This window comes from Choloepus didactylus, chromosome 5, assembly GCF_015220235.1.
Source record: "Choloepus didactylus isolate mChoDid1 chromosome 5, mChoDid1.pri, whole genome shotgun sequence".
Lineage (NCBI taxonomy): Eukaryota > Metazoa > Chordata > Mammalia > Pilosa > Megalonychidae > Choloepus > Choloepus didactylus.
In genome coordinates, this window is record NC_051311.1 from 69,715,112 (window position 1) to 69,736,697 (window position 21,586).

General features: G+C 39.1%; 1 protein-coding gene and 1 long non-coding RNA gene across 4 annotated transcripts in view; one reads left to right on the plus strand and one right to left on the minus strand.

The window, feature by feature from the left end:
* Positions 1–15,973, minus strand: part of LOC119534171 — a 41,335-nt gene extending 25,362 nt beyond the window's left edge. Inside the window, exons 1-2 of the long non-coding RNA XR_005216974.1 lie at positions 15,940–15,973; positions 2,486–2,546 (exon numbers count right to left, since the gene is read on the minus strand). This is a non-coding gene — a long non-coding RNA (uncharacterized LOC119534171). The remainder of the gene's footprint in view (positions 1–2,485; positions 2,547–15,939) is intronic.
* Positions 15,974–16,172: 199 nt separating this feature from the next.
* The window catches only part of SLC13A1 (solute carrier family 13 member 1), a 112,985-nt gene continuing 107,571 nt past the window's right edge, over positions 16,173–21,586 (plus strand). For all 3 annotated transcript variants that reach the window (XM_037836266.1, XM_037836267.1, XM_037836268.1), the window contains exon 1: positions 16,173–16,274. In XM_037836266.1, coding sequence (XP_037692194.1) covers positions 16,176–16,274 — 99 coding nt within the window. In that variant the 5' untranslated portion in view covers positions 16,173–16,175. The remainder of the gene's footprint in view (positions 16,275–21,586) is intronic.

Here is a 21,586-nt window from a genome sequence, read left to right on the forward strand (position 1 = left end):
GACTTTGGATTCCCCCTTTTTAGGCATTTTTTTTTTTCATTTTTAGGGAAAACATAGCCTCAAAGTTAGAAATCTCTCAAAATATTTGAGAATACTATATTAATTGAAAAAGAGAAATTTAACTTATGTACTGAAAATAGGCTCTTTGAATATATATTAAGTCCTAGAAGTATAGAATGTATGAGCTGAAAGAGATGTGAGATCATGTAATATAAATCCTTGATTTTTAAGGGAAGAATTGTTAAGGCTGCAAAGGTTAAGCTATTTCTCTGGAGATATCCACAGAAACGTAATAAGGCAATGAAGAAAGATGGCTGAGGACTCTAGCCAAAGCATTGAGAGTGTGGAAAATACAAGGAACTTTCAAACCTGTAGTAACTGTCAAGGTACAATACGTATTTGGAGAAACTACAGTTGATTGTCATTATTCTCAGTAGCTGTAATCTATAATATCACCACGAACATTGAATTAGTGAATGCTGGACCACTGCTCCCAGGGAAATTCAGGGTTAGTTTCCTGTGAGCCTCTGGTGGCAACATTTCCATCAACCAGTCTATACATAACCTTGTTTCATATGTGTTTCTCTTTAAAGACACCTTATTTAATAGATAGTGTGGATTCATTAGCTCTATCTATAGACTCATTCTATAAGTCAGACGTGAGCGAAGCTTGTCTAACATATATTTTTACTATCTGGCACATCACAGTCTTCTTGCTTTTAGGAACACTAGATAGCATTTCAGCATTATACTTGGAGGCCATTTTAAACAGCAAAATCACCTTTGAACAAAGGCACAAAAATGTGAAAAAAGTGGCTCTAAATATGCTGGGAAAAGGACACTTGTGTTACAATATGAGAGCTGAAACAGGAAGGGAGAGCACTGCCCAGTTCAACCTCAGCTGTGAACATGTGTATTGGGTGACTCAAATTTTCACCAACCTGTGCTGCCTGTGAATGACCACAAAAGCACTGGAGTATTGATTTTTGGGATTACAAATAAATTTTAGCAGGTAGGCAAATTCACAAATTTGGAATCTTCAAATAATGAGGATCCATTGTAACTCCCTAGTGAACAATGGGATTGTTTCCCTAAACACCGAATTGTTCATCCTATCAGTTGTCATGATATATATTAGCTAAGACTATAGGAAATAGGCAACAAATTTAGAATGAAAAGAGTTTCCATGAGGCTGTCGTGCAACATCCAAATAAAAGATGAAAATAAAGCAATAGCTTTTATGAAAGTGTGTGTGTAGGTGGGGGGTGGGGGTGGGGTGCACAGTAGATAGCTGCCCTGAATGTTTTTTCAGTATGCGGAGAAAGTTGGGAAGGATTACCCTCATCTCATATGTGCACTGTAATGTGGGGGGAAGATGTGCAGAGAGGGATCAGACTTTTTTTAAAAAGGGGATATGAAGTCTGCCAATCTGACTGACATTTTCTTCCCAATGGTTTTAATGGTGAGACTTGGTGTTGTATGCATTTCTTCAGTCTCTCTGGATAAGACAGTAATGTGTTTAAACAAAAACTCTGATCAAAAGGAAAGCCCCTGAAATGTGTTAAAGCAAAGCCTCAACTTCCCCTTAGACCATCTTAAATTCCACTTAGCTTGATCAAACTTTAGACGCCTTCCTCCTGACTCCAATCCCTGAATTCACTCTCACCCTGGTCTTTATACTATCCAGGTGACTGACAGGTCCCTAATTAGAGAGTTCCTTATCTTTTCTCTCTCTTAGCCCTCACAAGCTTCAGTTAGTGTAATCACAGCAAAAGAAAGCATTCTGAACCAAATGGGCCTAATTGCAAACTCAGTAAATCATTCACTCATCCCAGTGATCAAACCCAATGACATCCTCAGTGCTTTCCCACTTGCTCATCCCCAGAACTTAAAAACTTGCTGTCTTTGTCTGAACAGAGTTCAGACTTGTTCTATTCTCTCTCCGCTACTACAGTAGTCTTGATTAAAGTCATTTGGCCTATTTAACGTTGTCCATAGCAATTCTTTCTTTGACAACTCTTTATTCCTTGCCCAATTGCTTTATGAGAGCCATTTCCAACTGAATTAAGACACAGTTCTGCAGAACTGTGCTTTTTTCTTTATCTTTATAAATATTGTCAAAAGCAACTGGATATCAGGTTGCTGGCCAGGTGTTTTCTAAATTCCATGTTCTCAAATTAAGACTTTACTATGTCCTCCTATTTTAGAGTAAATATGAGCAAAGGAAACATCCTTTCCTCCAGTCCCTGGGTATGTCAAAGTTGATGAAGAAAGTGAATGTCATCTTGAGGGTAACTCCTCAGAGCAAGTGTCTAGCTGTTGAGGAGTTCATCTACAACGTTTCAACATTTGCTTCAAGCAGAGTAGAAGAGAAGGCACATTGGCTTGGAAATCTGAAGACCAAGAGCAAGGGCTCAGACCAGCCCAGAATCCTGGAAGAACAATACAACCTACCCCAAATTCTAGGCCAGACTTCACGGCCTACCTGTTGGGAGACCATCCTTTCCCATGGTTCAAGGGCCCAATGAAACAAGGTCCACAGGAATCTACAAAACATCAGTGCCAAGAAGATATTAAAGGAAAAGCCTTTCAGATGTCTTGAGAAACTAAGGAAAAAGTCAGTGATTTTTTTTAATTCAATTTTATTGAGAGATATTCAAATACCATACAGTCATCCAAAGTGTACAATCACTTGTTCACAGTACCATTATATAGTTGTGCATTCAACACCACAATTAACTTAAGAACATCTCCATTATCACACACACAAAAAAAAAAATCCGTAAGAATAAGAATAAAAATTAAAGTAAAAAAGAACACCCAAAACATCTCATCCCCCCATCCCTCCCTATTATTCATTTACTTCCTGTCCCCATTTTTCTACTCACCTGTCCATATACTGGCTAAAGGGACTGTGAGCCACAAGGTTTTCACAATCACAAAGTCACATATAGTAAGCTATGTAGTTATAAAATTATCTTCAAGAATCAAAGCTACTAGTTGCAGTTCAGCAGTTTCAGGTATTTACTTTTAGTTATTCCATTACATGAAAACCTAAAAAGGGATATCTATATAATGCATAAGAACAAAGTCCGAAATGTCCTCTCAACCCCATTTGGAATCTCTCAGCCACTGAAACTTAATTTTGTTTCATTTCTCTTCCCCCTTTTGGTCAAGAGGGCTTTCTCAATCCCATGATGCCAGGTCCAGATTCATCCCTGGGAGTCATGTTCCATGCTGCCAGGGAGATTTACATGTCCCACGTAGTGGGGAGGGCAGTGAGTTTACCTGCCAAGTAGGCTTAGAGAGAGAGGCCTCATCTGAGCAACAAAAGAGGTTCTCTAGGAGTGACTCTTAGGCACAATTATAATAGGCTTAGCCTCTCCTTTGCGGTAACAAACTTCATAAGGGGAAGCCCCAAGACTGAGGGCTTGGCCTTCTAAATTGGTAGTCCCCAGTGCTTGTGGAATATCAGTAATTCCCAAGGTAGGGAAGTTTAATGTTTCTACATTTTTCCCCGGTTCCTCAAGGGGATTTTGCAAATACATTTTTATTCTCTGCCCAAATTACTCTGGGATGTATGAGGGCTTCACACTAACCTGTACAGACCAACCTGATCTCACTCCCTATTCAAAGTTCCATGTAATTATGGTGTTTGACTAAAGTCACCATACAAGTTAAATTATATAGTGTGCTACAGAAAATATAGATTTTGTTCCACATAAACATCTCTTCCTTTGGTCTCATACAGAAGCTGAAGTTTTAAAACACCATCAGTATCATCCTTTACCCTTTAGTCTGATTTACTTTGTCCTAACCAAGTCCATTTCATTCATATCTCTAATTGAAGTCTGATGTCTTTTTCAGCCTCTAACATTTTCTGTATGGGGTAATGTTGACATTCATAGCTGCTGGACTCTGGCTCTGAGTCTCAGGTGTCACATCACACAGACACCCAAAATTCCAAGGTCCAAGCAGGTTATACACAAGACCTCAGCATCTCAGAACTTAGAAATAGCCCTTACAACTCAGGAATAGATGTAACTGTTGTAAAGAGCTTACAGTCTAGGAACCTTTACCATAAGTTTTCCCCTGATAACCTATGCTCTCAGATTCAATTCTCAGAGTTTGCACATAATAGTTAGTCCTATTAGTGAGGCATTATAATGTTTTGTCTTTTCATTTCTGGTTTATTTTACTCAACATACTGTTATCAAGGTCTGTTCACCTAGTTGTATACCTCACAACTTCATTCCTCCTTGTAGCAGCTCAATATTCCATTGTATGTATACACCACAGTTTGCCATTCCGTTCACCAGTTGATGTAGCCTTAGGCCACATCCATCCACTGAGAACTATGAATACTGCCACCATAAACTCCACCGTGCAAATGTCCATTTGTGTCCTTGTTCTCAGTTCTTCCAAGTATATACTCAATAATGGGATTGCACGACCATGTGGCAACTCCATACTTAGCTTCCTGCGGAACCACCACACTGCCCTCCAGATGGGCTGCACCATTCTACTTCCCCATCAGCAGTGATTAGGTACATTCCTCTCTCCACATTTTCTCCAGCACTTTTATCTTTCGGTTTATTTTTTAAACAGTTTTATTACTAAGCCATACATTCCCATCCAAGGAAACAATCAGTGGTTCCCAGTATAATCACATAGTTATGCATTCACCACCACTATCTATATGAGAACATTTCCATTTCTTCCACAAAGAAAGGAGAATATTAGGAAAAAAGAAAAAAGAAAAAGAAAAAAAATGACAACTGATATTTCTTCTCTTTCGTCAATTCAGCATTTGCATTGTCCTTCTTCAGTCTCTATCCTCCTCCACTCTATATCCTCCTCCAGAGTTTCAAACAATTCATAATTGTCTTTTTGTTGTTGTTGTTGAATGTATGAAGAAAAGTTTTCAGTAGCTGTTTACGTTGCCATGTTGATGACATCACTCTCCAATGATACCTTTTAATAGCCTGGGTATCTGATGGACTGCTTAATTTAATAAAACTAATTAATTATATTTTTACCCCATCTTATCCTTTAAAAAGATTGAGGGAAAGAAGGGTACATAGAATATGGGATAAAATAAATGAAATATAGTTGAGTTGAATAAGATAAAGGGAGAAGCAGGTAATAAAACATCTGAACCCGTGGTGAGGTCAATATTCAGATGTCGGCCATAGGGTCCTTCATAAGAGTTAGAGGCAGGCCACAATCTTGGTTCTCAGTATCTGGCAACCAGGTTGAGAAGGAAACCATGTTATTATTTAAAATATACCCAGAAAAAACCCCAGCAGCCAAACAGGGATCCTTATTTCTGTGGGTTCTCAGAGAGAGGGAACCTTGACTAGGGTAAGTAACCTCTTCCACAACACCAAGGGAGCAAATCCAGAGCCCAGTTCCTTATGGCTGTTTTAAAAAGTCACTGTTCTAAATACTTTGCATATATTTTCTCATTTCCTAGTCAAACAAGCTTGTTGTTTTAGTTTCCTTGCTGCTAAAACAAATATCATACAGTGGGTTGGCTTAAACAACAGAAATTTATTGGCTCACAGTTTTGAGGCTGGAGGCCCAAAATTGAGGTGTCAGGAGGGCAATGCTTTCTCCCAGAAGACTTTGGCCTTCTGGGGCTGGCTGCAGGAGATCCTCGGTTATAGGCTTTTCTGTCACATGACAACGCACATGCATCATCTCTCTTTCTCTTGAGGATGCCATTGACTTCCAGCTTTTGGCAGCTCCCCATGGCATCTCTCTGTGTGTCCAATTTCTTTTGGATATAAGCATTTTGGCCATATTGGATTAAGGCCCACCCTCATTCAGTTTGGGCACACCTTAACTAATAACATCTTTAAAGGTCCTATTTGCAAATGGGTTCACACCCACAGGACCAGGGTTGGGACCTGAATATGCCTTTTTGGGGGGAGATGATTCAATCCCCAACACTTGTGAAGTAGGTAGTATATTTTTAATCCCCAAGTAAGGAAGGAAACCGATGCACAAAGAGGTTACGTGATTGTGCATAGTCAGTAAGCAGTGAAGGTGGGATTCAAACACAGGCATTTTGTCTTCATAACTCACCTTTCAAAGTGAGTCTACAGCATTTCTCTGAACTATTCAGAAAAGTCAAATTTGCCAGAGATAATGCAAGGCTGTCCAAGGAAGCAACTCTCTGATGGTGTGGTTTAATTTAGGAATCTAATAGGGATTCTCAAATTTCTGTGTTCCTAAAAATCATTGCCACAATTAGCTAAGCAGAACAGGAAACAAAGCAGCCCCAGTAGCCCAAGCAAAGACCACTCAACTAGAGAGAGCAGTAGTTCTAACGTTGGAATGCATTACAATCACCTGGAGGCTTAGTAAGAGAAAGCTTTCTGCCCTCTGCTCCCACCCCTAAATTTCTGATTCAGTTCAGCCTTTCCCCTGAGGAGGGGCCTGAGATTTACATTTCTGACAATTTCCCAGTTGATGCTGCTGTAGCTGATCTCTGGACAACACTTTGTAAATCATTGCTCTGTCAGCCTTCTAGCAATGATTATTGACCATCTCCCTTAGTAAGATTAAGTATTGATTGAGACATTTAGTTTAAAATTTTATTTTCTGAGAAATACCAGCAGTTCCATCCTATTTTAGTGCATAAGTACAGAATTACAAGCTGAAAGAAAGGCAGTCCTGAATGCACAAGCACGTGGCTTGTAGACAGAGCTATGCAGTTTGTTTGCAAGGTGTGAGATTGCATTGTCTATATAATATTTCATTCCGTTGTTATCAGATCATGGCCTTCTGGAAGTCACTCCTAACTCCAAGCAGCTTATCAAGTTATTGTTTCCAACCACATAGGGTCCTCTCCTTAGAGATATTTTCACAGGTATTTGCTACCTCTTATTACAAAAGGTTTTGAAAGATGAATAGGAATTGCATACATGGATAAAGGATTGGAAGAATGTTCCAAGAGAAATGAAAATCAGATGCAGAGGCTTGAAGATGTTTGAGCACATGGATTTGTGTATGTGTATGTGTTTTGCTGGGAGGCAGGGGCTGCAAGTAATTTGTTGGGGAAATGCTTTATAGAAAAAAACTGTGTGAAGCAGAGCAATGGCAGGAGATGAGGTTGAAGACCCAGAGTGGCCGTACATTCTGTAGGGTTTTTAAATTGTGTGTGGACATTGGACTGTCTTCTTTCCAGAGTGGGGTACCATTGATGTGTCTAAAGCAGGAAAATGACATGATCTGATTTGTTTGGTACCACCCTTCTGGCAACATTACGGAGGATGGCAACACTGAGGAGGGTGTCAGGAATGGAGACTGAGATCAGTTAGAAGGTTGGGTGATAGGGAGAGATGGCAAGAGCCTGAACAATCACCATCATGGCAGTTGAGAAGAGAAGAGAGATTTGAGATGACTATAGAAGGTAAAATCAACAGGCCTTCATGATGGATGGAATGAGGGGAGGAATCAAGAGGGAAGGATCAATGTAACTTCCAGATCTCTGGCTGATGGGGAGTAAGATCTTTCTTGATACCATGACAGGGTGAACATCCATCCCTGTTTGCCTAGGACTCTCCTAATGTTAGCACTGAAAGTCCCATGTCCCAGAAAACCCTTGGTCTGGGAAAACTCATACAATTTGTCACACCTACCCATGAGCCTGATCTCCTACCACCTGAGGTCACCACCAGGCACTTCCAAAACCACTAATCTGCCACCCCCAACCCACAACCTCTAACAAGCTTTCTAAACCATTCCATCTGCACTGCAGCCTCATCCAATCTCTGATCCAAGAACAGATTATCTACCTGGGCAGCTCAGTTTGAACCCAAGTGCAACTGGCTAGGATGATATATAGTCCCATCCTCTAAATTGTACCATCTCTCTCACACTGTTGCCAGAAATAGCAATTTAGACAGGCTGCTCAGAAGTAACATTAGCTCCACTGTCATTAAATGTCCTCACTTTGGGGACCTGCGCTCTGTGTTCTCCTCATTATTTGGCACCCAATTCTGGTGAACATATGAAGCCTGAATTGGTAGTGAGTTGGGGGGAAAGAGAACCAGCTTTGGAGTCAGACAGATCTAGATCTGGACTTTGAATGATCTCAGGCCAATTACTTGACTTGTCAGAGCCTCAGCTGTAAAAACAAGATAGTTATTGGAAATCAGTGATATGACAGATATAAAATACAAGTCATTAGTAATTTCATGTTTCTTTCCTTAAGTCTTTATAATTTCAGGTGGCATCTCCTACCCCTCAGTGATTCACTCCCTCAGGCTTTGCCCTTCTCAGTCCAGGCTCTCTCTTTCCTCAGTGGCTTCCACTGAGATCTGAGCAGCTCTTGTGGGTTTGTCTGGGAATAGCATGTCTACAGGGAAGAAGAGAGGAAAGAGTGGCCAGGAGGCAACATGCGGGTGGTTTCCCACACTATTGGGTTATATTAACTGCACATCTATATTTCTAGTTGTCTGATTATCTATGGAGTCACACAAATATATTCACACATATTTAATACTGATAACATTCTTTTTCTAGAAAATATGAACATTTCTAATTTTTGTGTAATTATTGAAGGAAAACTCTTATGTCTTTGAAAAAATAAATGATACCATAATTACTAACTATTCTTATCCAGAAAAATGCATATTTCAAAGTAGAGGAAGAATTGGTTAGTGAAGTTGAAAGTAACTTATGCCTTAGAAGCAATTGTTTATGTCCTTTTTAGCATTTATGCTAGCAAAAGAGGGGAAGGCTAAACATAATCAGACATGTAACCTAAATTTCTGGCAGGTAGATCTCAAAAATTTTATAGAAAATGTGATCACTGTTTCATAAAATACTTTACTAAAAGAGAATACTCATATATTTGGAAAACTCTGATATGTCCTACTAATCATTCAATTGCAAACAACTCTGATGAAAGAAAAACAGAGTTTTCCTAAATTAGTCCATGTGGTTCCATCAGGAGCTCTCTGAAGAGGTCATAATTTAAAATGCCAATCTCAGAGGATGCATGAAGGGCTCTGGGGCAAATACTGTGCATTATGTCATTCTGCTTCCCTTCCAACTGCTGCCCTTATGTCTATAATGCAGAGGCTGAGGAGCTTTTGTCACCTGCTTCCAGAATTGTGGCTTCCTGCTGTGGGGCAGCAGCTGTCTTGCTGATCCAGGCAGAAGCTCTATGACTCCAGGGGCCTCTAGTTTGTAGAAGCTCAATATAGAGCTTCTTCTTCCAGACCTTCCAGTGATTTTATAAGCCCCTTAATATCTGCCAAAAAATCCATTTGTGCTTAAACTAGCTAGAGTTGTTTCTGTTGTCTGCACCTGAACTCTAAGCCATATAGGCACACAGCTAAGGATGGCCTAAAACAATGAGAACAGGATTAGGAAAGCAAATACATTAAGTGCACAGAAATATTAAGATGTTGTCTTTAGTTATATTTGCATCAAGAATATGATTGAAAAGGTGATAAACCCACTGCTTGGAGTTGTGGTACTGTGGAAACAAATGGGAGGGGAAAAAGAGAAATCCTAAAATGTATTTTTACTGTATGCTTATCCGACTGCTCAGAATAGGCTAAACTTTTGTACGGGGAGATGGAAACCCAATACATGTGACTAGATTAGTAGTTCTTAACCCTGGTTGCATTTCAGCATCACCTGGGGAAGCCTTGAAAAACTTCCAAAATTCTGGACTCAGCTCAAGAAATTCTGATTCAATTGGTCTGTGTTTGGGCAAAGTCATCAGTATTTTTAAAATGTTCCTCAGGGAGTTGTAGTAAGGATCCAGGGTTGAGAACAAATGGATCAGATGATCAAGAGTCCCCCTGATGTTATTTAAATAAATGAGTTCTGAACCTGGAAATAGGGAAACTGGGCAGACTGTTGGTAATCTGTGAGGAAGAATAAATATTAGGGTTTTTACTCAAAGACAGGAGACAGGTAAATGCCAAACTGATTGTTGACAAGGTGAAAGTCATTGTTATTAATTATATATCAGTACATTAGATGTATATATCTTGGGCCATATTTAGAATGAACTACTAAAAGGAGACAATTAAGTGCATCTGAGTTAATGATAGTTCCCAAAATCTCCTTTCTAATGCTAAAGTGACAACTTTGAAGAAAGGTATTTAGAGGAAGAAACCTGTTGAATAAATTATCAATAATTTTGGATAAAAATATGGAGGACATTATCATCAAATAATGTCTAATATGCATGTGATAAATGTCAGAAGCCATGGCAATTCAAAGCACATGTAATAATATGACAAGGTGAAAAGTAATAGGATAAAATTAGGATGCAGCCTTGATCCTAAAAATGTGCCAAATAAATACAGTATGACAAGATAGCAAATAGAAAAATATTTTGAGTGTTTATGGATAGGAAGCTCAAAATGATTCAGCCATGTAATGATGAGGCAATGAAATAAAACACATGCAATTCAGCCTGTCTTACTGTAAGAACACTTTCAGAACCAATCCTGCTCCTTACTGGTAAACAGCATCTGATGCAGAGCATTAGACTCAGGAACCAGGCCAGGATTATAGAACAAAATTAGTCCAAGCTTGTATTCAGAAGTGAGTGACCAGGATAGTGAAAAAGGGACATGAGGCATAGTTGAAGCAAATAGATAAGGGAATATATCAAATTTATTAAGGACTATCACGTGGAAGAGGAACTTGATTTTTTCCCCAGATGATCCCCAGAAGCAGTATTAAAATAGTGGATGGAAGCTACAAGAAGACAAATTTTGGAAATTGGAAATTTGAAATATCTGGGGGGAAAAATTCTAACCGAAGAGGGGATGTTTAAATATGGAATGAGAGAATGATTTGTCCATCATTGGAGGTATTCAAGAATGGGCCAAGCAAGTATGGCCTCTTTGGCATCAGTATTTCACGGAGGCCTTGAAAACTTTCCAAGCCAGAGATACTATGATTTTTTGAAAAATATAGAAAACCACATTAGGTATAGGCCCCTGCCATGAGGATTTATCATTCATTATTTTAGGAACTGAAATAGAAATTGTTATGCAAAATAACAGAGCAGACAGAACTAATTGCCCTCCATGGCACTTGTCTATGCTCCACTTACTGGAAGTTCTTTGCTGTGTGCATGACATCTCCTTCTCTGGATGGCCAGCTCCCTTGTGAAGGCACAGTATTTTATTCACATCAATTCACTCACTATAAGGATCTCTAGTTGCATCCATTTTATTAATCTTATTTTTATAAAGCACTCCTGGTGTTCAGAGTACTTCTTATCATCATCATGTGTTCATCCAAGCCCAAAGTATAAAATATATGGTAGCTGTGCCCACATGGTCTGTTAATGTGGTTTAACTGCACAGTGATATAAACTGAGAGGAAAATATGAACCTCTGTGAATCTATGGTAAAAGAAATAGACAAAAATGTAAGCATAATTAACTTTTCAGTATCAGTATTGGTATATGCTTCTTCACAAGGTTGTAGGTAGCCCCGAGGCACACATTTACTTTCTTTAAACACCACTGAGTTCACTTTTAAAGGAACCATTTTGAGCCCAAAGCCACCAAAATCAAATAATAAAAGTGGTGAAAGCAGTGACTGCTGTAGCTATGCCAACAGAAAATTACTGTGAGAAGGCAGCCTGGCTGACTTCCTGTATTCATGCTAATAATGTGAAATATTCCACACGTAGGTAAAAAATAATTTCCAAGAAAGATGGGTCAGCTTGACAGTCAGCTGGATAGTGTCAATGATACTCACTACCCTTAAAATGAAATCACAATTAAGAACTATGATTACACTTTATCTTTTCGTTGTCATCAAGATCAGGAGATGTTCCAAGCCCAAAAGGGACAATGTATTTGGAGGCAAAAATGATGGGAGAAATATCAGTTTGCTTTTTTCTTTCTTTTTGAGAGAAAAATGGGCACATGTCTGTGAGCAACAGGAAATTAATAGCAGAATTAAGATTTTATCTCACTAGTGTCTTGAAACCAGCCTCTTTAGTTATATCCAAAGGCAGTTTTTGACCAAGTAATCTGACTGAACTATATGGGACCCTTCTGACTTTATAGAAGCAGTGAACCCTTGAATCAGCTGGGATCAAGTGATAGCTCCACACAATCCACTTCTATGGATTCTCTGCTTTTGTTTCTGAGTCCAGAATAATGAAACCCTCTCAGAACACCTTAAACTCTATTCTGCTTTCCCACCTAGGTTCTGACTTAATAAATGCTACATCCAGGAGTTCTGGGATACCTCTGAACACCTTAAAAGTTCCCATGAGGATTATAATACTGTCACATGTGTGAAGTCTGCTGGGATGCTACTGTACGGAAGGCTACAGGGCAGGAGAGTGGGGACAAGCAGCGAAAGGAGCAGACAGGCACAGTGTTCTAGATTTTAGGGTAGCTTTATTAAATGTCCCTTTTCTAAGTAGGCTAAGTGCTCTGGAATGTCCTTTCTCATCTTCCTTACTTCCCTACAACCCCCCCACTCCCCACAGCCCCCAATCCCTCTTCTCCTATATTTGTCCCTTTCATCGCCCAGAGTCCAAGATGAAGATGTGGTCAGGCTTGATGGAGAAAAAGCCATTTCTTCCTACTCTGGGACAGAGAGTGACCAACTGTGGCTGTACTCCACTGCCAAATTGTTCTGGCAGCAGCTGTATTTTCCTACAGTTAAGTCCTCCTCTTCTGGGACTTTAACTTCATGAAAGCTTGGGTTGGCCACCTTGAGGGCACAGTTCAATCTTCACCAGTCAGTCATTTACTTCCTAGCATTGGAGGGATGGTTATTGAAGTTGTGGTTAATAATAAATGACACCAATTTAAGTGTTTAGGAATGGGTGCAAGAATCTAGAGACTCAAAGGGAGATTATCCTATCCTAGATATTTCTTTTGTCCTTTATTTTAAAATAGGAAAATAATAGCTGATAAAGTTGATTGGCATGGGCCTAAGAATTTACTATATATATATATATATATATATATATATATATATATATATATATAAAATCCATTTGCTTTTGTCAAGAGAATTCATCAGCTTAAGGAATAGTGAGACAAGAGCAAATACTGAAAGCATGAAAAAGTGCCAAGGTAAATGACTACTGGATGCCAGTCAAGGAATTGATCTGTGTTCATAATATCTAAAAATATATTTTGGGTACAGCTCATGTGTGGCACTCAATATCCCCTTCACAGTGCAGCATCTGAAAGATATGAAATTTATGAAGGTGACTAGAATATACAAATAGGGATGTACCGTGAGTGGGTTTAGAATTAGGGGCTAGTTGAGGTTTAGGAACAAATGACTAACTTACCTTCCTCAACCTGATAGTTTCAATAATGACAGTTGACTAAAACTGGCACCCACTTTGAACCCCAGACATTTTAAGAATGAAATGGGAATATAAAATTGAAGTCAATGCAATATATTTTTATATACAAATGTACATGGCTTCTTTCACCAACAGAAAAAAACATCTTGGGATTTGTGTTTTCACTAGTAACAGACACTGTTCTGCTCAGTATACATACTTTTTCATGGAGGTCTCTATAGGTACACTGGAGATGGAGCAAATATTCCCCATTGAACAAGCCATGTCTCTTTGCAAACCTAAATACTCTATTGAAGAATTGTTCCCGTGAATTGTTCCCATGAGGCTATTTGGTTCCCATTTGTTAATATGCATATCTTAGCTTAGAGAAACTATTCACTGAGTATTTAGTTTTACTGCACTTTGCTATAGACTTGAAGGATGCAAAGAAAGTAAATTCATGGCCCCTGTACTCAAATAACTAAAAATATTCTTGAGGATTTAAGATTTACCTGAATTATTGAAATAGTAAATCATATAATTTAGTCTACTCTGGACCAATTTGTGTCTTAGAAAAACAAAGTTAATGTTCTCAAATTTTAGCATGCATAAATACCACCTAGGGAGCCAACGAAACAAGCAGGTTCCCAAGCCCTATTTTGATTCAATAGGGGAGGGAATCTGCATTTTTGTCAAGTACCCCAAGTGATTAGATGCAGCTGGTCCAAGGAGCACCCTGGGTGAGTGCATGGGAACTCAGGAATCAGGGAGAGGGGCAAGGTTTAAAATTTTCAGAATGGTTTTATAGAGGGCAACAGATTTGAGATAGGTCAACAAAGGTACGATTTAAAAACAGAGGGGAAGGCCTGAAGAAAAGCACAAATTTGGGAGTGAAGGTGGCATGAGAAAGATAATCAGAAAATATATCCGAGAAAAGCAAAGGGGTTGGCTGTGTGAAAGCTGGTTTCCATTTCCCACATGATGACTTCCTATTTAATTTAAACATCCTGGACAAATAACTTGTTTAATACAGAGAAGAAACCTTTCTTTCCCTTGGTGCTGGAAGCTGAGTTTCGCATAAGTTACGTCCATTTTGTAAGGCTTGATAGTGATGTAAAAAAGTTGAGCTCTAGAGCTATGATTCTTAAGTCAAACAAACCAGGTGCCTACATATAAATTCTAGGTTTGATGTTTTAGATTTTAGTGTCAAATTAGCAGTCGTAATACTAGACGCATGAGTTGGTACAAAAAACATTAGCTTAGGGGCCAGAAAGAGACGCATTCGAGTCATTGTTATACAACTTACCAACTGGGATATTTTACTTAGGCTTTTTAAAATTTTAGTTCCAAATCTTTAAAATATAAATAATCATAATACATATAGACCTGCTATTGGGTTTTGGAGATTGATTGAGGTAGTGACTGTAAGCTCTCTGGCACATACTAGATTACTATCAATGAATGAACAATTTTATAGTTGTAAAGAATGTGTTTTAAATGGAATAATCCATGATTACTCAATGATTCTAAATCAGATAGATAACACGTGACACAACCAGAAGGTATCAAGAGAGATTTATGTTTTTCTGTACACAGAAAAGGCGAATTTGACAATTGTGGTTGCATTTACATTAACGATATGGTGAATGTTGGTAAAAAAGAATTATTATCCTTGGCAGAAAAAGGAAGCAGTTACATTAAGGGAGAATTAGAAATAAGGTATAAATAATAATCAGAGATTATTCAAGAGTAAGGTAATTTGTGCCAAGAGAAGTTGACTATGAATTATTGGAGAATGTGTTTTGTATTGGATTTTATTTAGCTATTTGGGTGCATAATAGTTGTTGCTTAGTTGAGTGTTCTTGGATAATTAATTTTACAACACAATGAGAAACAAACTGAAGAGTTCCTGGCCCTGGAAAAGGGAAAATGGATCCTCCGTATCACTAAGACAGTACCTATCTTCACGTGTGTGCACCTTGTGTAGGCCTAATGACTCATCACTGTGTGGAATTCCTGAAAATTATCTAATCAGTATCAGCATGATCATATCAATTCAACAGGCCTTAAACGGCAGGGCCTAAAAAAGACTTTCTGGTCACTTTTGTTTTCCCATTTAAGGGCACCATAGGGTCCAAGAAGAACACTGAAATTTGCTTTAAAACAGTAAAGAAATCACAGAGTGTGGTTTGGGGGGGAAATGCCACTCAATATCAGAAGCACTATATTTATCTTTTGAATGGGACGGAGGATTTGTGAATGGGAGAGGTCAGGAGCTTTTCACTAAAGCCTGCCTTCGTACATTAGTTGAGAAGCCCCAGAACAACCCATTTGTACCAAAACATTTCCCTTTCACACTTGCCATATACTAAAATTCCTACAGTTGGAGTTGCTATTTCAATTCACATGCAGAAAATATGTTTCCTTATAAAGCGTACTAGAGGCATCACCACAGTCTAGTAATTATTCCAGTCAGGAGTCCAGGAAGTCACAAGACATCAAAAGGGGTAGAGAGATCTCATTGTGGACAACTCAACCAGCTTCGTGATTTTGCCTTCTCCTAGATTTGTCCATTCTCTAGACCAGTAAATGTGAGCAAAGAAAGTAAAGAAAGAAGAGTTTTACCTTTCAACATATGACCAAATGGTCTTTTTTCTTCGTCCCTCAAACGCTCTTGGGCTTATCTCTCCATGTTCATTCTGACTGTAAAACATTAATAAAACAAGATTTAATTTTAACCAATGTTGGTCATTCTAAGGCAGGACTGAAGATGATGGGCTGGAGAAATATTAATCCAGGTTAGATAGTTAACATCTGCCTTATATTGAGCCAGTCACTAACCAAGGCACTTGCTGGGGACAATGAAGTTTCTCAGTTACGTTTTGATTTATCGCCGGCTTCTCCTCATTCTTTCCACTCTGTTGCTTTTACTACCGCTGCCTATCATCCTCCACAGCAAGGTAAGTGAACCTGGAGAACACGCTTGGTGAATTTCCTTATTTATATCAATTATCCTTTATTGTTGTAATTTAATTGCCTGACGCAGAGCTGAAAATGGGTAGTGCTATTTATGTTTGAAGTAAGAGTGGTTGTCCATTGTGTTTTGAACATTTTTCTTCTTTTTAATAACTTGTGATTGATTCTCAGCATGATTAACTAGAATAACTAACTAGAATCAACTGGATGGCAGGAAGCAGGAAAGAAACCCAACCCTTGGGGTTTTGTTGTCCAAGTCACTGATCTCCAGGGAATGTTCTTGGTTAGCCCAGTCTCTCTGCCTGAGATTAGGCAGAGATGTAATCCTGGAGGAAAGATCTAGAGGAGCAATCAGGGAGTCCCAGGATCTAGAATAGACTACTTTACTTGTCAGCTCTGTGGCTTAGTGTGGGTCACAGAATGTCCTAGAAATTTGGTTTCCTCATGGGATAAGAAGATGTTGAAAGCATTAAGTAATTTTCCTTGGTTAATCAGAAAGTTTAATAAATCATTGTATCATGTTCTGATAACTTCTGATTTTATTTCATTTTAATGTAAACATTTTCTGTTTGCTTTTAAATGTAATCAGTCTATTAAGCCCAGAATAATAAACCCAATGCATTTTTAATACCTTGATAAAATTATGTGAGTCCACAAACATTTAGTAAGAAACTTCTCTGTGCAAGGCAAAACCACAAAAAATATGACTGTTCCAGAGCACAGGCTCTGAAACCAGGCTCTCTCTTTCAGGTCCCAGATTTACCACTTACAAGCTATGTGATCTGGGAAAGTTGCTTAACTTCTCTGTGCTTCCATTTTCTCTTCTGTAAAATGGAGACAGTAACGGGCTTGTTGGGAGGATTAAATGAATAAACACCCAAAAGCACTTGGAGCAGTGCCTGGCAGAGAGTAAGTGGTGGAGCTGGAGTCTCTCCAGGTGTGTTGACTCCATAGCTGGTGCAAATTCCACCATCCCATGATACTTTCTGTTCTAGTTTGCTAATGCTGCTGGAATGCAAAATAGCAGAAATTGATTGCCTTTTATAAAGGGGGTTTATTTGTTACACAGTTACACTCTTAAGGCCATAAAGTGTCCAAGGTAACGCATCAACAATCAGGTACCTTCCCTGGAGGATGGCCAATGACGTCCAGAAAACCTCTATTAGCTAGGAAGGCATGTGGCTGGCATCTGCTCCAAGTTCTGGTTTCAAAATGGCTTTCTCCCAGGACGTTCCTCTCTAGGCCACAGCTCCTCTTCAAAATGTCACTCTCAGTTGCTCTTGGGGCGTTTGTCCTCTCTTAGCTTCTCTGGAGCAAGAGTCTGCTTTCAACAGCCATCTTCAAATTCTCTCATCTGCAGCTTCTCTCTCAACTCCTGCACATCCTTCAAAGTGTCCCTCTTGGCTGTAGCAAGCTTGCTCCTTCTGTCTGAGCTTATTTAGTGTTCCAGTGAACTAATCAAGGCCCATGCTGAATGGGCAGAGCCATACCTCCATGGAAATTATCTAATCAGAGTTATCACCCACAGTTGGGTGGGTCACATCTCCTTGGAAACACTCAATCAAAAATTTACAATCTAATCAACACTAGTAACATCTTCCCCCACAAAATTACATCAAAGAACATGGTGTTTTGGGGGACATAATACATCCAAACCAGCACACCTTTACTCTTAATGGAAGAGAACCTTATTGATATTATTTTCTTACAAGCATTAATCCAGGTTATACCAGCCTGTGTTAAAATAGCATCACATTTAAGAGAGACAGAAGAAGATGGTGGCATAGAGAGGAGTGGAAGTTAGTTAGTTCCCCTGGACCAACTAATAAACAACCAGAAACAACTAGTAAATGATCTGGAATAACTGCTGGGGGACAACTGTGACTATCCACACATTGTGCATCAACCTGGATTGGAAGGAATGCCTGACATCACAGCATGGGATCTGTTAGTTGAAACTGAGGACCCGAGCTGGGAGCCCCTTCCCGCCATTGCAGCCCAAACTGCAAAGCCTCGCTGTGATAGAGAGCAGCACTCTATGAACAAGCAAATATACCTCAGTCCAGCTCCAATTGGGGTTTTAATTGGCAAATGTGGACAGCTCAATGCAAGCTACAAATCCCCAAAAAGCAGAAAGAGGCTTTTAGTGATGACTGACCTTGAAGAGCCAGGGGAGTTCTCTGCCTGGGAGGGGGATCCCAGAGGACCGGGTGCTATCTCTGGCCGATGGATGAGACTGAGGGCCGTGGATTGGCCCTGAAAGGAGGCTTTCTGTCCTCTTTTCTCTCTCTCAACCTGAGCAGCTCAGTGGAGAAAGCCTCAGCAATTTTCAGTTTGCAGTGCGCCGACTCAGACAAGGGTGGAGATAGTAGAGTCAGAGAGACAAAGAACCTATTTAAATGCAAATGATAACTCCCTAGGGGGTGTGTCTTCCCTAAGAGAAAGGAGGTAGTGCCCAGCTCTATTACCCATCTTCCATTCAGAACCAGGCCCAAGAGCCTGGGGGAAAGCAGTCAAAACAGAAACTAAGGATGCCACACCTTCTTACACTAGTCAGGAGCTACAGGCTGACAGGTGCCACCTGCTGGACAGGTTAGAAAAAACAGTGGCCTGAGGCCTCACAGGGTGTGTAAATCTTCTAAGACACACCCTCAAGGAAACCTGATACTAACTATTTCCCCCTCAGCCAGTTCTGGTCTGAGAAAACCTGATTGGGGAAACCAAGGAAACCAGATGCCTAGACAATAGAAAACTACAACCTACACTAAGGAAAAATGAAGGTATGGCCCAGCCAAAGGAACAAACTTACACTTCAACTGAGATACAGGAAATTAAGCAACTAATGCCAAATCAATTCAAAAAGTTTAGGGAAGATATGGCAAAAGAGATGAAGCATATAAAGAAAACACTGGGTGTACATAAGGTAGAAATAGAAAGTTCAAAAAAACAACTGACAGAATCTGTGGAAATGCAAGACACAACACAAGAGATGAAAGACACAATGGAGACATACAACATCGGATCTCAAGAGGCAGAAGAAAACACTCAGGAACGGGAGAACAAGGTACCTGAAAGCCTATGCACAAAAGAACAGATAGAGAAAAGAATGGAAAAATATGAGCAACATCTCCGGGAACTGAATGACAACATAAAATGCATGAATGTATGTTTCATGTGTGTCCCAGAAGGAGAAGAGGAGGGAAAAGGGGCAGAAGCAATAATAGAGGAAATAATCAATGAAAATTTGCCATCTCTTATGAAAGACTTAAAATTACAGATCCAAGAAGTGCAGCCTACCGCAAACAGAATAGATCTGAATAGGCCTACACCAAGACACTTAATAATCAGTTTATCAAACGTCAAAGACAAAGAGAGAATCCTGAAAGCAGCAAGAGAAAAGCAATCCATCACATACAAAGGAAGCTTGATAAGACTGTGTGTGGATTTCTCAGCAGAAACCATGGAGGCAAGAAGGAAGTGGTATGATTTTTTTAAGATACTGAAAGACAAAAACCGCCAACCAAGGATCCTATATCTGGCAAACTGTCCTTCAAATATGAGGGAGAGCTTAATATATGCGTTGACAAACAGACAATGACAGAGTTTGTGAACAAGATACCTGCTGTACAGGAAATCCTAAAGGGAGCACTACAGAGAGATAGGAAAAGACAGAAGTGAGAGGTTTGGAACACAATTTTGGGTGATGGTAGCACAGCAATGTAAGTACACTGAACAAAGATGACTGTGAATATGATTGAAAGAGGAAGGTTAAGAGCATGTGGGACACCAGTAAGAAAGAGGAAAGATTAAGACTGGTACTGGATAACTCAGTGAAACTTAGAATGCTCAACAATTGTGATAAAATGTACAAATATGTTGTTTTCGTGAGGGAGAACAAATGAATGTCAACCTTGCAAGGTATTAAAAATAGGGAGGTATTGGGGGAAAAATACAATCAATGCAAACTAGAGACTATAATTAACAGAAACATTGTATTATGCTTCATTTAATGTAGCAAGGGCAACATACCAATGCTAAATGCATATAGGAGGGGACATAATGGGAGGGGGTGGTATGGGACTCCTGGCATTGGTAATGTTGTCTGACTCTTTATTCTACTTTAGTTTAATGCTATCTTTCCTTTTGTTGCTTCATAGCTATCATGTCTGTTTTTGTTTTGTTTTGTTTTGTTTTGTTTTCTATTTCTTTTTTCTTTTCCTTTTGTCTCTCTGCCTTCTTTGACTCTTCCTCCTGCTTTGTGAAAGAAATGGAGATGTCCTTATATAGCTAGTGGTGATGGTGGTGAATGCATAGATACTTGACTATACAGGGAACCATCAATTGTTTACTTCGGATGGAATGTATGGTATGTGAACAAAACCATCTTAAAAAAATGGGTTGATGAAGAAAACTTGAGTGAAGTATATGGAGTGAAATAAGTCAGACACATGAGGACAAATATTGCAGGGTCTCACTGATATCAACTAACTTATATGTAAACTCATAGACATGAAATATAAGTTACCAGGATATAGAATGAAGCTAAAGAATGGGGAGCGGTTGCTTATTATGAGCAGAATGTTCAACTAGGTTGAACTTAAATGTTTAGAAATGGACAGAGATGACAGTAGCACATTGTGAGACTAACTAACAGGGCCGAATGGTGCGTGAATGTCATGGAAAGGGGTACCTCAGAGTCACATATGTCACCAGAAGGGAAGTTGGAGGTTAAAAGATGGGAATGGATAAAACAGTGAACTTTATGGTGTGCAATGTCCATGATTAACTGTACAACTATTAGAACTCTCTTTTGTGAACCAGAACAAATGTATGACACTATAACTAGAAGTTAATAATAGAGGGACATATAGGGAAAAAAATATACCTATTGCAAACTATATACTACAGTTAGTAGTATTTTAACTACTGTTCTTTCATTAACAGTAACAAATGTACTATACCAATACTATAAGTCAATAATGGAGGGGGGTTGGTTAGGGGTATGAGAGGATTTGAATTTCCTGTTTTTCTTTGTCATCATTTCTTTTCTGAAGTAATGAAGATGTTCTAAAAATTGAAAAAAAACTTAATTTTGGTGATGAATGCACAGCTGTATGAAGGTACCGGGGGCAACTGATTATACACTTTGGATCTTGGGATAATTGTATGGTATGTGAACAACGTCAGTAAAAAAAATAAAATCACATTTAAATGAACAATAAAAAATGCATTAAAATATGTGTAGATGTTAAAGATCACAATAAAACATACATTTAAAAAATAGAATCACATTTAT